Source organism: Magnolia sinica, chromosome 10 (assembly GCF_029962835.1).
Source record: "Magnolia sinica isolate HGM2019 chromosome 10, MsV1, whole genome shotgun sequence".
Classification (NCBI taxonomy): domain Eukaryota; kingdom Viridiplantae; phylum Streptophyta; class Magnoliopsida; order Magnoliales; family Magnoliaceae; genus Magnolia; species Magnolia sinica.
Window position 1 is genome coordinate 26,074,024 of NC_080582.1, and position 22,857 is coordinate 26,096,880.

Genomic DNA, 22,857 nt, shown 5'->3' on the forward strand with positions numbered 1-22,857 from the left:
GTGTTTCATGCCCAAGTGGGCCCGTGACGACACTCGACGTCTCTTGACTGAAGGAGGATTGGTTGAGGGGTTGACTATCCATCGCAGGACTAGACACCGCTCGAAATCCCCTGAGTTAACTGAGGTTATGGCTGAAGACCAACCTCCTCTACTTCCACCCAGGGTGGAGGATACCCAAGATGAAAATGAGGTGCAACAGGCACCCCCGCCTCGTACTTTACGAGATTATCTACAACCGGCGGGAGTGAGTACGCCCTCATGCATGATTTTCCCTGAAAACACAGGACAAATGGACATCAAGCCAGGAGTTATCCAACTCCTTCCCAAATTCCATGGACTTGAATCAGAGAGTCCATATTTACATTTGAAAGAGTTCGATGAGATTATAGCTACATTATGTTTTCCTAATGTATCTAAGGATACAATTATGTTGAAACTCTTTCCTTTTTCCTTAAAAGAGAAAGCTAAGACGTGGTTACATTCACTGCGTCCTAGATCCATTGGCACATGGAACGACATGCAGAGGGAATTCATAAAAAAATTCTTCCCACATCATAAAACGATTACCCTCAGAAAAGCAATCATGAACTTTGCCCAAAAGGAAGATGAAACATTCTTCCAATGTTGGGAAAGGTTCAAAGATTTGGTCAGTTCATGCCCACAACACGGATTTGAAACGTGACGCATTACAAATTTTTTCTATGATGGACTGACATCTTCCATGCGCCAAATGGTCGAGACAATGTGTAATGGAGAGTTCATCAACAAAGATGTTGACGAGGTATGGGATTACCTCGATAGTCTCGCTGAAAAAACACAATCATGGGACTATTACCCAATGGCGAACACCACGTCTAGGCCGACTCAATTAAAGGAGAAAGGTGGATTATATCTCTTGAAAGAAGAGGATGATCTCAAGTGTAAAGTGACTACGCTCATAAGGAAAGTTGAGGCCATGGAAGGAAAGAAGGATAAGGTCAATGAAATTGTTTGCGGCATTTGTGATTGCAACATTCACACAACTGAAAACTGTCCTACAATACCTGCCTTTCGAGGAGTGTTGAATGAACAAGCCAATGCCGTAAATAATTATCAAAGACCTTTTACTGGACCTAACTCCAATACATACAACCCTGGCTGGAAAAATCATCCAAACTTTAGTTGGAGGAATGGACAGACGGCTACTCCTCCAGGTTTCTTCAATCAAAATCCAAATCAAGTGAAACCTCAAGAGGAACCGGTTCAAAATCCCATACAAGAGCTGGCTCAGGCAATGCGGAGAATTACAGATTTTATGCAAAAGATAGATTCTCGTATGACGGTTATAGAAAAGGGGATGCTTCCTGCACAACCTCTCCCCAATCCTAAACCGCAGTACGAGAATAATGATCCCAGCTCTTCAAATCAGATGGGGCATGCTAAATCCATCACCACTCTTAGGAGTGGGAAGATCATTGATAAAACTCTTAGGTTAGGCCCGAAAAGCCTCAAGAACCGTAAGAGGACAACAATGATGGATCCGGTGATGCCCCACAAAAAGTAGAACCGGAACTTGTAGACAAGTTGATTGCTCCATTCCCCAACGGTTGGTTTCACCAAAATCTCTCTAACTCTCGGGATATCCTAGAGGTGTTGAAACAGTGAAAGTCAATATTCCTCTACTTGATGTCGTTAAAGATACCTTCATATGCCAAATTCTGAAAGACTTATGCACGACCAAAAGACGGAAAATTATTCAAAAGAAAATCTTCTTGACTGAAAAAGTGAGTGCCATCCTGAAGCAAGACGTGCCGCAGAAATTCAAGGATCCCGGTAGCCCAACCATATCATGTGTAATCGGGAACCATCGAATTGATCACGCACTTCTTGACTTAGGAGCGAGCGTCAATTTGATTCCCTACTCGGTATACAAACAGTTAGGTTTGGGTGAATTAAAACCCACCCTAACCACATTACAACTTGCTGATCGCTCTGTTCGTGTACCAAGAGGGATAATTGAGGATGTGTTAGTCCAGGTCGATAGATTTTACTACCCTGTAGATTTTATCATCCTGGACACCGAACCCATCAATAACATGAGCACTCAGATTCCCGTCATTCTTGGTCGCCCATTCCTTGCCACGTCAAATGCAATTATCAATTGCAGGAATGGTATCATGACTATGTCTTTTGAAAATTTGACATTGGAGTCAAACATTTTTTTCAATAACGGCAGCAACTCAGAGGATGATGACGATTTCCACGACATTAACATGATTGACTCTTTCGTGGAAGATACGACACCTCTGACCTTATCCTCCGACCATCTGGAGACGTGCCTGGCCCACTCCCATGATTTTGATGATGACATGATTAGGGAGACGTGTGCCTTGCTTGATACTGCACCGGTACTTGAAGTTAACCGGTGGAGGCCACAATTTGAAGAATTACCACAAACCGATGTAATGCCTCTACCGTCTAACCTCAAGCCGCCGAAGCTTGACCTAAAACCTTTGCCCTCTGATTTGAAATATGCCTATTTAGGTCAAGATGAGACATACCCGGTGGTGATCTCTGCCCACCTGGAGAAAGAACAGGAGAGTATGCTTATATCTACTCTCATTGAGCATAAAGGAGCCCTGGGATGGACGATAGCGGACCTCAAGGGAATCGATCCCTCGATTTGTACTCACCGCATATATCTTGAGGATAATGCAAAAACCGCTCGGCAACCACAACGTAGACTAAATCCAAATATGAAGGAAGTGGTTAAGGCCGAGGTTCTTAAACTATTGGATGTGGGTATTATATACCCTATATCTGATAGTCAATGGGTGAGTCCAACTCAAGTGGTCCCTAAGAAGTCCGGAATCACCATCGTAGCCAATGCTAATAATGAACTCGTGCCAACTAGAGTCACTACTGGTTAGAGAATGTGCATTGACTACAGGAAGTTGAATACCGTCACGAGGAAAGACCACTTTCCCTTACCATTCATTGATCAGATCCTGGAAAGGTTAGCTGGTCATTCCTATTATAGTTTCCTTGACGGGTATTCGGGCTACAACCAGATAGAGATAGCCCCTGAAGACCAGGAAAAGACCACATTTACATGTCCCTACGGCACCTTTGCCTATCGAAGGATGTCATTCGGACTATGTAATGCCCCTGCCACTTTTCAACGATATATGCTTAGTATTTTTTCTGACATGGTGGGGCAATATCTAGAGGTCTTCATGGATGATTTCTCTGTTTACGGTCCATCTTTCAGCAAGTGCTTGGAAAGTCTTAAATGTGTGCTGAAAAGATGTGAAGAAAAGAACTTGGTACTTAATTGGGAGAAGTGTCATTTCATGGTTCAGAAGGGAATTGTCCTTGGGCATATCATCTCGTCCAAAGGAATCGAGGTAGATAAGGCAAAAATCGATCTTATCTCTAACCTACCTCCACCCAAGAACATCAGAGACGTGCGATCCTTCTTAGGACACGCAGGATTTTACAGACAATCATAAAGGACTTTAGTTTTCTCTCTCGTCCTTTATGTAATCTTCTTCAAAAGGATGCTCTGTACGAGTGGACTGAGCAGTGCCAGGAAGCTTTCACCAAGCTTAAGGGCACGTTAACCACTGCACCTATCATGCGTCCAACCACCTGGAGCCTTCCTTTTGAGCTTATGTGCGATGCTTCGATTATGCTCTTGGGGCGGTCTAGGCCGGAGAAAAGATAAGAAGCCCTACGTCATTCATTACACGAGTAGGACTCTAAATCCCGCCAGTGAACTACTCGACTACGGAAAAGGAACTCTTAGTGGTAGTGTCGCCTTTGACAAATTTATGTCCTACTTGATCGGATCCAAGATCATTATCTACACAGATCATGCGGCACTTAAGTATCTTCTTTCGAAGAATGATTCTAAGCCCCGTTTGATACGATGGATCCTTCTACTTCAAGAATTTGATTTGGTAATTAAAGATAAAAAGGGAGTAGAGAACGTAGTGGCCGATCACCTCTCTCGCCTTAATACCTCTGATTCCCTTGAGGCGACCCATATCAATGATATGTTCCCTGATGAACAACTGTTCAGAGTTTCCCATTCACCTTGGTTCGCTGATATTGCTAATTATCTTGCTACAGGTGCCATACCGACACAGTGGACTGCGCAAGATAAGAAGAAATTTTTCACCGAGGTGCGCAACTTTTTCTGGGATGATCCTTATTTATTTAAATATTGCCCAGACCAAATTCTAAGGAGATGTGTACCAGACGATGAGCATCAGAGCGTCATTTCCTTCTGGCACTCAGAGGCCTGTGGTGGTCACTTTTCTGCTAAAAAGACCACGACCAAGATTCTGCAGTGTGGCTTTTACTGGCCCACTATGTTTAGGGACACTCATGAGTTTTGCAAAGCTTGTGAGCGTTGTCAGAAATTGGGAGCATTGTCCCGTCGAAATATGATGCCTTTGAATCCCATCCTTATCATTGAAGCATTTGATTGCTGGGGCATCGATTTCATGGGACCATTCCCCCAATCGTTTGGGAATCTGTATATTTTGCTTGTCGTGGATTATGTCACTAAATGGGTCGAAGCGATTCCGTGTCGAAAGAATAACCATCGCACGGTCATTAAATTCCTAAAAGAAAACATTCTTTCTCGATTCGGAACGCCTCGAGCCATCATTAGTGATGGGGGCTCACACTTTTGTAATAAACCATTTGAGAGCTTAATGAAGAAATACGGTATCTCTCATAAGGTGAGCACCCCATACCATCCACAAACAAGTGGACAAGCTGAGATTTCCAATAGGGAGATTAAACACATTTTGGAGAAAACGGTTAACCCTGATCGTAAGGATTGGTCAATTCGATTGACCGATGCCTTATGGGCATACCGTACTGCATTTAAAACCCCTATTGGAATGTCTCCCTTTAGACTTGTCTATGGGAAAGCTTGTCACTTGCCTGTGGAGTTGGAACATAAAGCATACTGGGCGATCAAAAATCTTAATTTCAATCTGGACAACGCTGGCTCGCTACGCAAACTTCAATTGAATGAACTTGAAGAAATCCGGAATGATGCGTACGATAATTCGAGAATTTACAAGGACAAGATGAAAGCATTTCATGACCAACACATTTTGCGAAAATCATTCACGCCTGGTCAAAAGGTCCTTTTGTACAATTCTCGATTACATCTCTTTCCGGGTAAGCTTCGATCTCGTTGGACCGGCCCTTACATTGTTGTTACTGTTTTTCCTCATGGGGCCGTTGAGATAAGAGATCCCGACAATGGCAAGGAGTTTAAAGTCAATGGACATCGATTGAAACCATTTGTTGAGAAATTTGATTCAGAGGACATGTCCATGCCTCTGACTGATCCTGTTTACCAGGATTAATCTCCTAGTCTGATGGAGGTCCAGGTTATCAAGATTGATTAATTCATGGTCCATTCTTGTCTGGTTGAAGACGTTAAACTTAGCGCTCCTGGGAGGCAACCCAGTTTTTCATTCCATTTCACTTTTCTCATTCATCAGTTCCATGTTTGTGGGTAGCATTGCTGCAAACCCTCACGAGACTATAACTCGTCCACTAGGGGTAACCTAGGGGTTTAAAGGCTTGTTGCATATGCTAAATGCAATCGAGAGCACCTACGAAAGTGGTATAGGTAGGATTTTATTTTGTGTTATTTTTGTTGCCTTTTCTCTCGTGCTGACCGACGCCCATGCTGTGATCTCTTGGAAAGTGTCTCTCTATGCATCATCCAGGTACTATCTTCCCATTACTTCTCAGTTACTCATTTTGTCCCATGTGCATTGCATGCCTATTTCTTTTACATTGAGGACAATGTAGATTTTTGGTTGGGGGTGGGAGATTAGGTTTCCTAATCAGTATTTTCTTAGTCTTGAGCAGAAATTGTGAAAATTTTTAAATTTTTCTAGAATTTCATATGAATTCGAAGCGATTTTGACGGCCATCTTGGATTTAGAACTACAAGATGCGTGATGTTGGTACTTTATGACTCTTGGATTCAGTTATCTATTGAATTTCACAGCTAAGTTTGAATTGTTAATCCATTATTAAAAGTTGTAAACATTGATTGAGTCATGAATTCGCAGGACACATCTCGCATGCATATTAAGGTTTCAGTTCGATATTGAAGGATTAACTTGGTAATCACTAAACATGAAAGGAACCAACTTGGAAAATTGAATGGATTGGGCGAACAGTCTTTACCATAGGTTTGCTCCCTATAGATGAGGATTCGATTCCCCATGAATGATATGTGAAAAAGTTGGGTGTACAGTCTTTACCTTAGGTTTGCTCCCTGTAGGTGAGGATTTGATCCCTCTTCTTGACGTTACTCCTAATGAAAAAAAAAAATCAAATCAAAAATTAAAAGAATAAAAAGATAAGGTGTAAACCAAGTTGGGTTATCGTGATTTCTCTTATTTGTTACCAATGATATCCTTAAATATCAAGGTGAATCTTAATGTTGACAAGTCGAGATTGGACTATACATCCATGGAATTCAATATTTAGAATTATACTAATTGATGGACTAATATTTTGAACTTGATTATGAAGTTTACCGTGAGCTTGATTTTAGGAAAAAGTAATGCCAACATTCATGAATCTTAGAATTCGAGTATCTGAACTATTTTTCATAAATCCTTTGAGTTGTTGAAATTATCCTGTAATTCTCAATTTATTTTTCGCATACTTTGCTCGGGACTAGCAAAATGCTGGTTGGGGGTTGTGTTGAGGGTCAAATATTGCATATCAGACCCAGTTGTTACCTGGATTTACAAACATAGTATTGTTTAACGGCCTGATTTAATCATGTTTGTGATGCAGGGTGTATTCACGAGCTTGGACTGGAAAAGGGTACTAAAAGCATGGATTTAACGCTCTGATGACACCCAAGGCAAGGGACGGACTCCAGGAGACGAAGATCGATGGAATTATGCATCAAGGATCCGAGGAAAGCAGGCCATTCACGTTAAAGAGGCCCGAAATTGGTGAAAAATGCAAGATCACATAGTTCTTGCCATCTGATTGGCTCAAAACTTCATACATGGCCTGAGGGCCATAAATTAACCGTACATATCAAATTTCAGCCCTCGGATCACTATGGAAGTACCCCAACTGACAGATCAGCCCATAAACCGTTGATTCTGGGCCCACCTGATATCTGGAACTGTCTCAACTTTGGTCTCGACGGTTTAAATAAGATGGGAAAATGAATGGATGGATCAGATTGTTGAAACACATCACAGTGGGGCCCGTATGTGATGTGTGTGTGCACAGCACACATATACCAGAGCCGCACCGAGCCAACAGACGCGGGTCAGCAGCGCTGACCCGCGTCTCCTTCCCAAACACGGCAGCAGCCGTTTCGCGCTGCGTAACGGACGGACGACGTCCGTTTTGCGGACGGTAGTGGGCCCCACAGTGTAATTTTTCGGATGATCCAAGCCATCCATCGTGTAGAGGGCCTCAAATACTATAAACCCTTGCTAAAATTTTACACCCAAGCGTGCACATGTGCACGATACAGAGGCCACAAGCAGGCACTCCTGCAACGTTCAAAATGAATTTTGGCATGATTTCTTCTTTGGGCCTCATGAATGGACGTTCAAAACCACCCATTCTTGACCGAAATTTCGTCCTGAATCCAATGGACGGGGTGGATTTCTCCGAAAATACCTCTGTGGGGCCCACCGAACACGTCAGCGCCTCTGCGTACGCCTTACGCGCGTTCGGGGAATCCGGGATTTGCGGGAGGTAGTGTGTCACGATCATTAACATTTTGAGTGATCCAGACCGTCTAATGTGTCTACAGGGAGGCCAATATCCTAGCCAAGATTTCAGAATTGTCAGGTAGGTCGATATCACGCCGCAAATTCTCTCCAAACGCAAGTCGTTTTGCGCTTTTGCTGCGCATACGAACTCGGCTGCGTAAGAGTTCCACATCCTATTCCCTTTGGGACTCCACAGAGCTGCCGGCATGGGAGCGTTCCATCTTTATAAAGGAAAAAAAACGGAGAGAGAAGGGGGGAGTGCTCGGTTTTGGTTTTTTCTGTTGCTGGGTTGCTGCTGCACGTCAGGTGAGCTCAGCCAGGAGATTGAGAGAGTACAGAGGAGGGACGCTGCTGGTGGCTGGGTTGCTGCACGTGTAGAGTGAACGAAGCAAAGGTGGGGTCTTGGTTCCTCTTCTTCCTCTTCTTCTTCATCTTCTTCTTCTTCTTCTTTCTTTTAATTGGAATTTAGCCCATATCATGTGTGGCTAATCCTCTTAGCTGGGGCTAAGAGGTGAAGCCTGTAGCGAGATGGGAGACACTATTTCATGCATTTAATTTAAACTTCTGAACTGAACTTGGTTTTAAGTTGATTATTATAAGGAATATTTTTCTTAGTCTTTAATGGTCTGTTGTGACTGAAATTACAATGGGTTTGCAATGGCTTTGAATATTTCTTTCCCATTTTTATGTTTATGAAGTCAGGAAGCCCTGTTGTCCATCATTGCTCCATGGGCATGGTAGGATGACAGTACCCTTCCTGATCCTCATACATGGTTGATTAGTTGGTAATTAGTTTAATCCTGTTGTTTGCTTTGTCTCCTGGCATGGTTAGATGATGGAATCCATTCTAATTCATATACTTTTCATCTCTTAAAACTTAGATCAAGTAAATTCAGTTTGATTTCCATGATTCCTGATGCAAGCATAAGATCTCCCTGATCTCTACAAGTGGATCCTCTGAATCCCTAGTTTCCTTCCTCTGAATTCCTTAAAGTTTTAGATAATTATTTCACAATTATTTCTTAAATTCTATTTGGTTTAGATCACATCTTAGTTTAGTTCTAGTTCTACTTGGTTTCAAATAACGTACAGGTATCAGTCCCTGTGGATTCGACCTCGGTCTTACCAAGTTTATTACTACATCACAACCCTATACTTGGGGAGTGAACAATTACATGATCTCTTTTGTGAACGGGGCGCCTTTGCCTCGGGTCCTGTCTGACCGGCGTGGCGGTTTTGCTTCATGTCTATAATCTCTTCCCGCATTTCCTTCCGTAGATCCTATAGTTCAGCCTTCCAGGGCTCATCACTGTCAGTCGTACCCTCAACCAGCGGCCTACTACGCCTCCTCTGATCTATTTTGTGTCGTAGATCGGAGGCACGCAGTGGGGTTGTTATGGAGATATAGGAAGGCGCAGGCTCAATCGGACCCTGGTGTTAGCTTTGCTAAGGAATGGTTCGCGGAGCAATGGGTTGAGGATCAATAAACTGTCATGGGGCATTTGTACGACTATCCTCTTATTGGGGTAACTGGACCTGTTGGTGATGAATTTGCTCTAACATCTATTTCATGTAGTTCATGTCAGTCCTAAGTTCCTGGACTTCCTTATCCAGACGTCCATTCCCTCGATTCCGTTCAGTGTGCCTGGTCGAAGCGGAGGTTACCTATCGGGCTACCGAACCTTGTCGATTATCGGGTTGGTTCTGGGCCCCTTGAGCTCTATTCGTACCAAGCGGGCCCTCTGTCACCAGTGGGCCGGTGACAAGGACTTCACTAGGTTCGTTGTTAATGGTTCTCCGCGTTCTTGCCATCGGAGACTACTTAATGTTTAGAGAAAATGACTTTTCGTGTCGTTTCCCCCAGATGGCGCCAGACTGTTGATGCTGTTTTTTAGTTTGCCCTCTTTGTGACCCTGGGACCTACACAAGTAGAATGAGAAAGGTGACCCTGGCTTTACCAGGGGACCCTCAGATGCTTAAGTCAGAATCTGAGTCTTGGATTAAAGGTTTTAGGGTGAGAGTTCTTGCCTACCTTTTACCATGAAGATCTTCATATTTATAATACTGTCATACCCCATAGGGTTCACGTAATCAGAGTGAATCCCAATTTTACTGGGATCCGTAATCTACAATATTCCTGGATTTTCGGAAGATCCTAGCCTTATCTCCTGAAAATCTCGAGTAAAGATCCAGAGTTTTACTAGGTAATTTCTAGATATGGAGAGATATAGCTCAGCTGATACTTATCTCTTCAACACGCATGTGTTAAGACAAGTTTATCTCCGCCTACTTTATTGACCGACTCAACCTTTGAATCGGACTAAAGCCCAGGCGACTCTATGGCCAACTAATCATAGGTCGGCTTGGGCTTTCCTCTATAAGGGTTTTATTTGAGCCTTTAGGTGCGCTTCCTCCCTTAGAGGCTTCGCTTCATGGCTCAGGACGTTCAGGCTACGGTCGAGCCAAGAGCCTCACGATCCGAGCTACGTCTCTCCATCCCGCATTTTACGGACTTTGGGCTTCATCCAGACTTAGCATCCAACGAGTCCGAGCCCTTGCCTCGTTAACTCTTTCGACTCTTGAGACAACTCAAAGGACTTGTCGAATTTTTTCCCCCAACAGCTACCATAGATTTGTTGCTTTAAAATGGATGAGGGGAAAGATGTTTGGATGATTGAAAACTTCCATTTAGGCAGGCCATTCATGCTGTGGGGCACATCTTAGGCCAGAATATATCTCGGAAAAAACACCCATAAGCAATCCTAATTATCCAAGTGAAGGTTGCCAATTGAATGGATAAAAAGAAAATAGTGAGTGGTTCAAATTGCAAGTGAGAAATCTGATGCATACCATCATCTGCTTCATGTAGTGTTCATGTAATGTTCGAGCTATGCTCCATCGGCAACTGGGTCAGCAATTTAAACGGCCTGGATTGATGACAACTATGCAAGTGCGGTGGATGAGACCACCATCTTTAAAATGGGGTTAGTTGCAAGAGGGTCTAACCCTACAAACATTATTTAGTTCTCGGAATCCGGTACTTACTAAAGAAACAGTCTTGCACATAGACTTTGAAATTCGGCACCCCACTTGATTATATTATTTCTAATTCAATCTTGATTCCAAGTTTGAAAGCAATTGCAACATCCAAGGCATGTGAACGCATGTGAGCCATCCACATTTTAAATGGTGTTCTCTTGCGTTTCTTCAACCCATTAAAAAATAATAAAAAATTAAAAAGAAAAAGAAAATAAAGGAAATAATAATAATAATAAGAGAAAAGTCGTCCTAACTAAAAATATAAGAAACAAATAAGATTTAAAAATTGAGAAATGCTTCAAGTGCTCTCAGAGCTCTGTTAAGTTATGGTGCCTACTTTTACCGTTTTACTTGAATTGTCACCAGCAATTTAGAACTTTTTTTTTTTTTTTTTTTTTAAACACACGCACACATATCCCCACACACTTACACCGTAGTGGTATTTCACCACCTATGGATACTCGAACCCTTGACTGGGTGTTGAAACTCCTACCGCTGGAGCAATTAGAACTTAACTCAAAGCTCTTAACGGAGCAAACGAAGTAAATAAAGGTCATACGTGGCTCATGAATTTTGCCCATGGTCATTCATTAGATGTGTCTTGACTTAACGTGGATGCGCATAAGGGCAGGAAATTGGGAAGCGGATTGGCTGGTTTTACCTCACACCAGTTATACTGCTGCTGTATTGGCGTCAGCTTTTGTGGGTTCTATCATGAGGTATGTGCTATATCCAAACTGTCCATCCATTTGGCGAACTCAACTTAAGGCTTGAGATGAAAAATAAGACAGATTTAACTATCAAGTAGACCACACTGCAAAAAGCAGTGGGAGATTGAACGTCTACCATTGAAATCCTTTTTAGGGTTACAGAAGTTTTGGATCAATATAAAATTTATTTTTCCTTTTTGTTTAGGTCTTTGTGACTTTATGAACAGATTGGATGGAAAATAAACATTATGGTGAGCCCTACGAATTGTTTAACGGTGAAAATCATTATCTCCACTGCTATTTGTGGTGTGGTCCAAATGATCTTTGGATATGATTCATTTTTTGAATAATTTTCTAAACTGATCTCTAAAAATAGATGAACGGTGTAGATATAATAAATACATCACTGTGGGGCCCATGTAACTTTGATATCCTTTGAACCGTTCGTACAACTCGGAGCTGGAGGAGCGTCGATGCTCGTCTTCGCACGACACGTACCTACAGCCGCTATATAGCTGGTGTGTGGTACACCAGCTAATCCGCTACCAGGAAATTGTATTTAGTAAACAAAAGGAGACTTGACTTGGGTGACACTAAACCGTATTTCCAGCCCAAGACCAGCAGGTGGTAGGGCAGTCTATCAAGACGGTAGATATGATGGTTATCATCTGTTCATGCTCTAACGTTGAAAATCACATTCAACATTTAATCCTATCATACATTGGTCGTTAAAAAATGGATGAGTAGAAAAGGGATAGAGATTAGGTGAGGCAGGGTAACAGCTGAGTGGGTGAGCCCAGAACTCGGGCTCTATCTCAATTTATGTGTTCTATGTCCACGCCATTTATCTGTTTCAACGGCACAATTTATGGCACGGTAGGAGAAATGAGGCAGATCCAAATTCAGAAATGAGACACAATTTAATCTTAGTCCTTCTAAACTATACATACGAATGCTGGTGCCTGTGTATCATCCATCACACTTCACGAGAGTATTAAATGACTCTATTGGGAAAAGTATAATTGAAACCAGGAGTGTCAATGGGCCAGGCTCCTGCGTCCCAAAATCAATATTTTAAATGCTCAGCCCGATGGCCTGGCCTGAAACAGTTCAAAATCGGGCTGAGGCCAACTCAAGGCCCAGCCCATTGACAGCCCTAGTTGAAACGGAAAGAACCAATAATCCGTGGAAACTAGTCCGTAATCAACAGATGAGACTTGCCTGTAACCTGGGCTTACAGGAAGCGACTGCAACCCTAAGCTCTGTGGGCCCAAGTGATCTATTTGTCCAGCTCATGTTCGACATGAGCCCAAACATGAGGGCAGGTCCTAAATTTTGAAAGTAAAAATAAAATTTTTGTATTTTCCATGTTTGGCAACCATCAGGTTAAGCCAGAAATGATGTCTTTTTTTCTTTTTTTGGATAATAATGTAGGTCATAACGATAAGGATACAAGATCAACAACTAGTTAAGCACTTTTTTCGGTTTGGATAGAGCTGTACACAAACCAAGTTAGCACGGTTAGCTCGCTCGACTCGACTCAAAAAAGCTCAATGCAACTTGGTTTGAAACTGAGTTCGAGCTGAGTTGAGCTGATTTTTTGAACACTGGAAAAAAATTTGAGCCAAGTTCGAGCTTGCTCAAGCTTGACTAGACTCGAATCGAAACCCAACTCGAATTGAACTCGGATCGAACCAGTTTGGTGACTCGGTTAATTTGAAATTGATGTTGCTCAGCAAGTGTTTGATGAAATGACTCAACGAAGTATCGGTCGATGGCAAGGAAGGTATGGATATGAAACAAATACCCTTATATCTTGATTTTTATGTTATCCACTGAGTGTTTGATGAAATACCTGTAAACCGATGCTGTTGTTTTACATTCCGTGAGAAATTTAAGGTACACTCCATGTGTTTGAGAAAATGCTACAAAGACTCGATCTTGGCTCGAACTAGCCCAAGCTACTGACTGAACCGAGTCGAGCTTGCCAATCAAGCTCAAGGACCAAGCCGAGCCGAGTTCAAGCTGGAGTCAGCTAGTGGCTGAGCCGAGTCGAGTTGTGCCAAGCTCGACTCGTGTACACCTCCAGGTTTAGATGTTTTGGTCATGCATATTGCGTGCGGGGGTGCCAAAACTGATTATGTGACTCAATTCCAACCGAATAACTTTAACCTCAAGCACCAATATAGGCAGATATGATAACTATAACCATATATGATTGAGATCTGAATAGATCGGCCCATTCAACCACTCGCAAATTATTTTAAAGAGTGATCAAACGATATTCAGAAGGTGGGGTTCTTTATCCTAAGATGGGTTCAACTCTGCTTTTGGTATGAAATGACTTTTTAGATACTAATTTATCATGAGACAAGAAGAAAATATATACGATCAGTCGAGGCACACCTTTAATGGAACATTCTGAACGAAGAAAAGCTTGAATTAAGAATCAACATAATCCAACGTAGAAGCATAGATTTGGATTACAGCTAAATGATCTAAAACTTCTATAACCCCCAAAAGGGTTTCAATGGTAGACGTTCAATTCCCCACTGCCTTTTGAAGTGTAGTCCACTTTATCTTTATACATCTTTTTTTCGGCTCAAGCCTCGCGACGAGCTCACCAAATGGATGGACGGTTTGGATATAACAAATACCTGATGATGGGACCCACGGAACTTGCTGACGTCAATACATCAGCTAGATAGCTGGTGTGGTACATCAGCCAATCCGCTTCCACCGCGCAAGAAACAGGATACGGCAGTTGACTTGATTTAAAATAGTGCTGGGCCAGTTAGCAAGCCGTTGGTCAAAGTTTAAACAAGAAGTTTTTTTCATGTATTCTAAAAATTCTATCATTGTATAAAATTTTTAAAATGATAGGCGGATATTTAGAACAATTTTCAAAGCAGGCTTGTTTTTAACTATAGCCAAAAACGTAGGCTGATGGATGTCTATAACTACTTTAAATAAAAAATAAAATAAAATAAAATAAAACTCAAAGAAAGCTTTAACCTGAATTTCTTTCAACGGTGGCATCGTTATCACCACTGCTTCGTGTTGTGTGGCCCACTTGACCCTTGGTAATGCCTCCTTTTAGAGCTCATGCCTTAAAATGATAAGTTAAAAATGGATGAACAGCGTGGATAAAACACATACATCACAGTTAGCCCCGCAGAGGCCATGCCAGGACACAGTCCGGCCTGCAGGATGGACTTCGCGTGCTCCCAAATGGAGAAGTAAAAGGACGCGGATTTCTTGCGAAAGCCTTTCGCAGGAAGTTCCTGCGCTGGTACCAAAACGCGTATTCAAATCCAAAACGCGTGTATCATTGCGCCGAATTGGTGTGAAAGCAACGGATTGGCTACTCCCCCTGCCACCAGCCCGGTGGCTGATGGTCGGTGCTCTGTGGGCCCTACCAAGATGTATGTGTTTCATCCATTCTGTTCATCCATTTTTACAGATCATTTTAGGGCTTAAACCCAAAAATTATAGGGATATAAATATCAGTGGACCACACCACAGGAACATAATAGTGATTGGACATCCACCATTAAAATCCTCTTGAGGCCCACTGTACTGTTTATTTGACATCCAATCTATTGATTAGGTCATAAAGGCCTAGATGAAGGGAAAAAAAAACAAAAATCAGCTTGATCCAAAACTTTTATGGCCCCAAAAGGTTTTTAATGGTGGATTCTCATTCAAAACTGTTTCCTGTAATGTGGTGCACTTGATATTGGGATGTACCTCATTTTTAGTCTCGTACCATAAAATGATCTGGAAAAATAGATGGACGGCATGGATGAAAAACATACATCATCGTGGGTCCCGCAGAGCACCGACCATCAGCCATTGGCTGGTCGCAGGGGGAGTAGCCAATCCGTTTCCTTAAAGCATTTCGGCCGAATACAATGTACACTAAAATCCTTTCCTGGTCCTCAGTATACTTTTGTCTTTTGAATATGGATGTTTGATATTTCATTTGTTTTACCATCCGCTTAGAGACCACAAGTACACGGTTCGTATACAGTATACGGTGTTTTTTTAAATCTGCAGCGGAAATCCACAAGATGGAGGGCCCAGATTCATCAACTGAGCGACAACATGAACCATTGAGTGGCAACGAACCATGAATGGTTTGTCGCATGACCAATCAAGTTGGCCTCTGTATATAGAGAGAGATGCGAAATGAACTCAAGAGAAAGAAAGCTTTGATCTGAATTTCTTTCTTGTGAGAGAAAAAAGAAATAGGAAAGATGAGTGCTGTTGAGTCCGTTGTCAAGCTCCTCCTACAAAAACTCAGTGACCAGTTCCTTCAAGAAGCCCTTTTCTTACGTGGGGTTCGAGATCAAGTTGAATGGCTAGAGGCAGAATTTAGGCGGATGCGATGCTTCTTGAAAGACGCAGACGCCAGACAAGATGGAGATGAAAGAGTGAAGAATTGGTTGCGGGACGTGAGAGATGTTGCATATGATGCTGAGGACATCATCGACAATTTTACCTTCAAGATAGCAAGCTTGAGGTCTGTGGGCTACATTAGAAGGTGCGTTTTCTTCTGTTCTGAGTTGATAGCTCTCTATAAGGTGGGCTCAGAGATTGAACGGATAAAGAATAAAATCCATACTATCTCCGAAAGTAGGTCGACTTACGGAATTGAAAATATAGGCCAGGGAGCAGAGACAAGCTCTGCCGGTCTAAGCCTCCAAGAATGGAGGCTTACTTCTCCTAATGTTGAAGAACCAGATTTTGTTGGTTTTGAGAAGGACTTTGAGGCATTGGCTGTACAGTTGACAGGGGGAGAGCTGCGACGTTGCGTGGTTTCTGTAGTTGGGATGGGTGGTCTTGGTAAGACCACTCTCACCAAGAGACTTTATAACACTGATAGTGTTAAGAACCATTTCCATAATCATGCATGGATTTCTGTATCACAAGGGTATTCTGCGAGAGATCTTTTGCAGGTCATTGTAAGACGCTGGTCGGTGCTCTCTTACAGGGTGGTGGAGACAATGGACATTGCTGAGGTGAGAGACATGATCTCTGAGTATCTAAAACACAAGAGATACTTGGTGGTACTGGATGATATATGGACAAAAGAAGCTTGGGATGCTTTGAAGGATGCATTTCCCGATATGAATAATGGAAGTAGGGTCGTACTTACCACACGAAACAAAGACGTAGCTTTGCATGCAGATGCACAAAGCCATCCTCATGAATTGCCGTTTCTAAACAAGGAAGAGGGTTGGGTATTGTTTTGTAAGAAAACATTCCCAGGCCGAGATGGCAGTTGCCCACGGGAATTGGAGGAGTTAGGGGGTAAGATTGTGGGAAAATGCCATGGTCTACCTCTTGCGATTGTAGTCATTGGAGGGCTCTTATCAAGTAAAGAACCAAGGGAGTGGGAGAACGTACACAAGAGCATTAGCTGGCAGTTTGTCAAGGGAGAAGTTCGAATCTTTGGCATATTATCTTTGAGCTATAAAGATCTGCCCTATTACTTAAAACCATGTTTTCTCTACCTGGGCAAATTTCCAGAAGACTATGAGTTCCACACCAAGGAATTGATTCAAATGTGGGCTGCAGAAGGGTTACTTGAAGAGAGAGGGGAAGAAACATTGGAGGAGGTTGGAGAAGATTATCTAAAGGAGTTGATACAGAGAAGTATGGTTCAAGTCGCAAGTAGAAGTTCAAGCAGGGGTATTAAAAGTTGTCGCATCCACGATCTTTTGCGGGATCTCTCCATATCAGAAGCTAAGGAAGGTCTGTTTCTTGAAATTCAGCATGGGAATGCGAATGTTGCTACGGCATCTAGAGCCCGTCGACATGCAGCTCACTTTAATGCCCCAGGTGCGTACATTTCCTTAAGCTTTTCCACTCCACGACTTCGTTCTATGTTGATCTATGCCCAAGGCTATGCATGGATTGAAAGGAAACGAGGAAAGTTTCTCTTCAGCGCCTTTAAGCTGCTTAGGGTGCTATATTTACATGGTGTAAAAATAAAAGAGCTACCGAGGGAAATAGGTGAACTAATCCACTTGAGATACTTCGGCTGTACCAACACTCATTTAAAAAGCCTCCCATCGTCCATAGGCAATCTTCCCAATTTACAAACTCTATCTGTAGTATCTGTTGATAACATAGAAGTACCCAGCACAATCGAGAAGATGAAACAGTTAAGACATCTTCAAGTGAAGACGATCAAACGTGAGAGGAATTTTTTTTGTTGGGGAAAAATAGAAGGGCATCCAAGGCTTGAGCTGATAAGTAACCTCCAGACTCTATCATTAGTAAAGGCTGGGAAATGGATGGAGGGTTGCCTGGGAAACCTCACCAATCTTAGAAAATTAGGAATAGCTTTAGGAGCAGAAGGAAGAGTGTATGAAGAGGTATTGTCTGAATCCATTGTCAAATTGGACTGCCTCCACACTCTGCGTTTGTCAGGTAAGTTACAGAAGTTACCCGAGTCTACTGAATTCCCAACAAAACTCACCAACCTCACCTTATCACACTCCGATTTAGAGCATGACCCACTGGCGACATTGGAGAAGCTGAAAAACCTCCGCATTCTTAGATTGCTTAGTAAGTCGTATTTGGGAAAGGAAATGGCTTGCTCTTCACAAGGGTTTCCTCGACTCGAATACTTACAGCTTAGATTGTTAGATGTTGAGGAGTGGAGATTGGAGGAAGGATCTATGCCGAGTCTTTTACATTTACGGATCGCTAGCTGCTGGGTTTTAAAGAAGCTTCCAGATGGACTGCAACACGTGACTACCCTCAGCAAATTGGAGGTGTGGTGGATGCCCAGTGAATTCCAAAAAAGGCTTCAAAAAGACAGGGGAGAGGATTGGCATAACATTCGGCACATACCCTCCGTCGTCGTACGCAATAATAGGGAGAAATACGAAGCACACTTATTTCCTCCTGAGGGCTGCCTATGTGAGACTTCTTTTCCCTCTTCATTTTTATTTACCTATTGATTCATACTTCTGAGTTAGTATAATCATATCATGTTTTGGGAATTTAAGAAGAATAAAAAAAAAAAAAAAACTACCTAACTTTTATAGTTCCCATACCTTTTTCAAAATGTTTTCAATAAGCTTAACACTGTCTTCCGAATACATTTCCATTACCTTTGTTATAAGCTGCATTGTCAGCAAATGGGTTGTTATAAGCTACCCAGCATTATATTTATGTCAAATACACCCCCACCATCCGGTGCTATGCCCCATTTTAGGCCAAGGCCCAAAACTCAACCCGATTCGTGATTCAGGTGGACCACTCTGTTGGAAACAGTGTACATGGCAATGCTCACCTTCCAAACAGTTTCCATTGGTGTGGCTCACTTGAATCAAGGATGGGCCTGATTTTGGGGTCTTGGGCCTAAATTTTCGTGTAATATATAATGGTTATAATGGATTTCACATGATCTTCATGGTGTGCCCTGTAAAAATCAAGGGTGGATGTCTATCTCCCAACTGTTTTCCTTGTTGTGCCCACTTGATTTTATTTTTATTTTTCTTTGGCTTTAAGCTTACTGTGGGAGTACAAATCTAATGGTCAGAGTGGATCTCCCATAAATTCATTCTCTTCACATAAATCTCTATGTTTTAATAGTTGGGAAAGGGACGTCATCCCTTGATTTTTAGTGGGACCCACCTTAATGCATATATAAAATCCGTTAGGCCAGGTAAAAAAAACCAAAGGAAACAGTTGGGAGAAAGACATTCACCCTTATTTTTAAAAGGCCCACTGTGATGATTTTATAAAATCTACTCCAATCATTAGAATTCAAACAAAACTTTCAGCCAGTAGCCCAAACATCAGGTCCATCCATGATTCACATGGGTCACAACATTGGAAATAGTTTGAAGGGTGAATGTTGCCCTATCCATTGTTTCCAATTGTTTGTTCCATCTGAATCATGGATGGGGCTGAATTTTGGGCCATAAGCTTAACATGGAGTGAAGCACCTGGTGGTTAGGGTGGGTTTCACATAAACATCACAGTGAGACCTACCCAAAGCTACCAACTCATTAGGACAGCATATGCTTTGAGAAATGTAACAGAATGCAGTGGTATGATAATAGTAGATTGATGAGGTAGCTTATCCAAAAGCTTTCAAAAAAGTTATCAGAATGTAAAATTTGTATTAATTATGTAGTTTTTTTCTGTAATTTTTCTTTTTCTTTCCTCATATGGGTAACTTAGAAAAAATGAGGTCTTATGAATTTTAAATTCTAGTTATATTTTTAGGAAATTTTTTTTAAAAAAAATAACTAACGGTGGGGCCCACCTGAGTTGTGGACTTCACATAAACATCACAGATGGAGCTAAATTTGTTTTTATTCAATTCATGCTTTAAAGCCCATATTGGATTACTAATTTCACATCTTGAGCTTGGAATGTGTGTTAGTAATATTCCTACAGCTTCAAAAAGTTTTCTATTTGTTATGACACAAGCAAATCTAATTGGGAGTTCCTAACCATCTGATCTTTGGCCATCTTCTCTCTGAGCAATTGACGTATTATTTTCTCAACTATCTTTTGTAGGACATTGATTGAAAGACTAGGAGCTCCGATATATAAGATTTTTGGAGCATCTTCGATCTATAGTGGAGCCTATCAAATCAAAGTTTGGAGCACAAAACTAATGGCCCCACTTGCAACGCACATCAAGACACTCTTATATAACCAAATCCTCTAGGAACTCATACTTCCTATTTTATTCATGATTAGTTTTTAAAGTTAGGTATGTGCTTTTGAGTTCCTTTTATAAGTTTATGCAAACAATTTCTAGTACATAACTTTCTGGTTTTAATTAGAAATTTCATTTCTAGACATTTTTCTCACAGTAGAGACTGTGACGACGCGCACATGCAAAGTGACCAAGAAAAGTGAAGAATGGTGAAATGGTGACTAGACGGTGAAGTGATGTTTGGATCATATTTTCTAATTGTAACTTGAGGATGTATGTATTTTTTGTTACAGATCTTTCTATATGAAACCAAATGCTAATATCCATTATATGTTTTGTACTTCAACTCACACAAACAGATCATTTAATGTTTGATTTATTCCACTGTATGCATTATCTACTTGTAATTTGTTAGTTGAAAATTGAAATGGGAAGCAATTTCTTTACAGTGTTGACCTAAGAGGGCATCCACCATTTTCCCTTTTTTGTAGGTATCATACTCTACATAACAGATAGAGCCATAGTGAGCTCAGATTTTCTTTCATTTTGCACAATTGACCCCATGGTTCAAGGACACATATAGTTGATATAATGCGAAATGTTCCTAACCATTGTTTCTATGGCCTTCTCTTCATTGAATGTAAAATGTTGTTATATATCTTTTTCAATTAATTTCCTATCTGCTGGCAATTAATTAAAAGATTAGGGATTACACATCTCGAAGACTTATTGAAAGATGGGCATGTTATATGGAGCATCCGAATTAGGCCAATCATGCCAATAGTTCAGATCACTGAACTCATGCTCAATTGTTTTGAATCGGTGACCATAACCATCTAATCACTGAATAGGAAGTAGGCCATCCACATCTATCATACTAGCAAAGTTCCATCATTCTCTAGACCATCTATCATGTGAAGTCCGCCCTTGATCATTGACTGCTCCCAAAAAACCACTTTGATCAGATGATCCCAACCACCCCATCAAAGGCTTAGATCACTTACATATGGTGGATGCATGTGTATAATTTGCAAACATCTGCAACCTTTTATGCATTTCAATAACGGTATACAAAAATGGCTACATAACGGCCATAATTGTTACTCATTACAGGGCTGAAATAGCCGTAATGGCCATTATAGGAAAAACTGCCTGTAACAGCCCTGTAACAGTTCATACTGACCCCATAATGAGTTTTTTTCAAAAAGAAAAAATAAGAAGAAAAAAAAGGCTGTAACAGTAACAGCAGTGCCTGTTACAGCCACCGTTATCGTCATGGAACACGTTGATTTCAATTTAGCTAAGAAATGAAAAGTACTGTAATGAAAGCACCACCAAATGTTAGCTATGGGATTATCGTTAGTTCTTTTCATCCTAGATATATTTGGATACATGGAATCTGTGCAGACTCTTGTGCAGAAATGAAAATCGTTTCACTTGTCAAGATGGGCTGTTTGGATACATGATTCAAGACCTCAATCGTTACTCTTATCCACAGTCAGAAGCCTCTGAAAACAAGAAACAAGTTGACTGTAGTGGAATGAATTTGTGAATTCCACTTCCTATCCAAAAAGATTCTCATTTTTCAGAATTCTATTTTCTAGGGTGATGATGGAAGCTATCATTTGGGTAACCATGAAATGATCCACGGAATACGAACGGAATCCACATATCCAATCACGCCAACAAGTGCTTCATTTCATGTGAGCTGGCTGGATCTCTGTCTTTCAGATAAGGCATCTTCTTTGTTACATTTGCACTATGCCCCTCCTATAGTCAGTGTTGTCATCTTCCACAGGGGCTTCTGTCTGGTGTTTTCCAGGAGCAGCTAAGTTGTGCAAATGTATGTATATTGGATGTATGGTCATAGGGGTGCTGTGTAATGTATGTATGGATGATTTGGTGCCTGGTCCTTATGGTTGTTGTCTGCTATGGAATGCTAGCCGTGTGCTAGTCGCACAGAATGTTTATATATATATATATATATATATATATATGGCTGAGAGTTAGGCCGAAAGTTTCCCAGGTTTGATATGCTGCCCAGGTAGGCAGGCAGGATGCTCAGCAGGGGCTAGGCTGCGAGCAAAGCTGGAGTACAGAGCTGTTGTCCATGCTGAACACTTTGATGTTGGTCTTATGAGAGCAGAATCTGGGCAGTCTGGGATGTAGGAAATAGGCCTGTGGTTGGTCGAATGTTGGAGTCTTATATGGGTTGTCTGGAAGTGTTGTTTGGGGTGCTCTGCCTGGAATGTTGGAGTCTCATATGGTTGGTCTTTGATGTTGTCTGGAAGCTACAGTCTGGGTTGCTTGTGCTTTGGGCCTTTTCAGTCAAGCAAGAAAGCTCTATGATCTGTTTTATTGCTCTGTTATGGTGCTCGGCTACTTTAGGTTTGGTGTGGGGTTGGTTTATGTTTATTGGGAGCCATTAGTCTGTAGAGGCTCGCTGTTTGAATTGTGGTAGGTGTGCTCTCAGGTTTCAGACACTCTGTTCTGCCTAGAAGGAAGCTATCTGCCGGTACTGTTTTGGGGCAGTGTTTTTTTCAGCCATTGCATATTTATTTATTTATTTATTTTGCAGCATTTTATGTATATTTCTATATCTTTCTTTGTTGGGGTATATGATAGGTGAGGCATT

The 22,857-nt window shown here is 41.6% G+C and overlaps 1 protein-coding gene and 1 non-coding gene across 6 annotated transcripts; one reads left to right on the plus strand and one right to left on the minus strand.

Annotated features, from left to right (window-relative positions):
* Positions 1–565: 565 nt before the first annotated feature.
* LOC131217743 (small nucleolar RNA R71) lies at positions 566–672 on the minus strand. Its single transcript, XR_009157334.1, has one exon. It is a non-coding gene; the product is annotated as a small nucleolar RNA R71 (small nucleolar RNA).
* A 14,920-nt stretch (positions 673–15,592) lies between these two features.
* On the plus strand, positions 15,593–22,848 carry LOC131258204 (putative disease resistance protein At1g50180). 5 transcript variants are annotated; one of them, XR_009177970.1, is made up of 4 exons: positions 15,594–18,463; positions 20,078–20,276; positions 20,365–20,495; positions 21,827–22,848. XR_009177970.1 is itself a non-coding variant. In XM_058259340.1 (2 exons), coding segments are annotated over exons 1-2 (2,679 nt in total). In that variant the 5' UTR covers positions 15,594–15,786; the 3' UTR covers positions 20,080–22,848. The 5 variants fall into 5 exon arrangements, 1 of the variants encoding a protein (XP_058115323.1); XR_009177972.1 differs by having other exon boundaries at positions 15,593–17,374; positions 20,365–22,848; XR_009177969.1 differs by having other exon boundaries at positions 20,365–22,848.
* Positions 22,849–22,857: the final 9 nt, after the last annotated feature.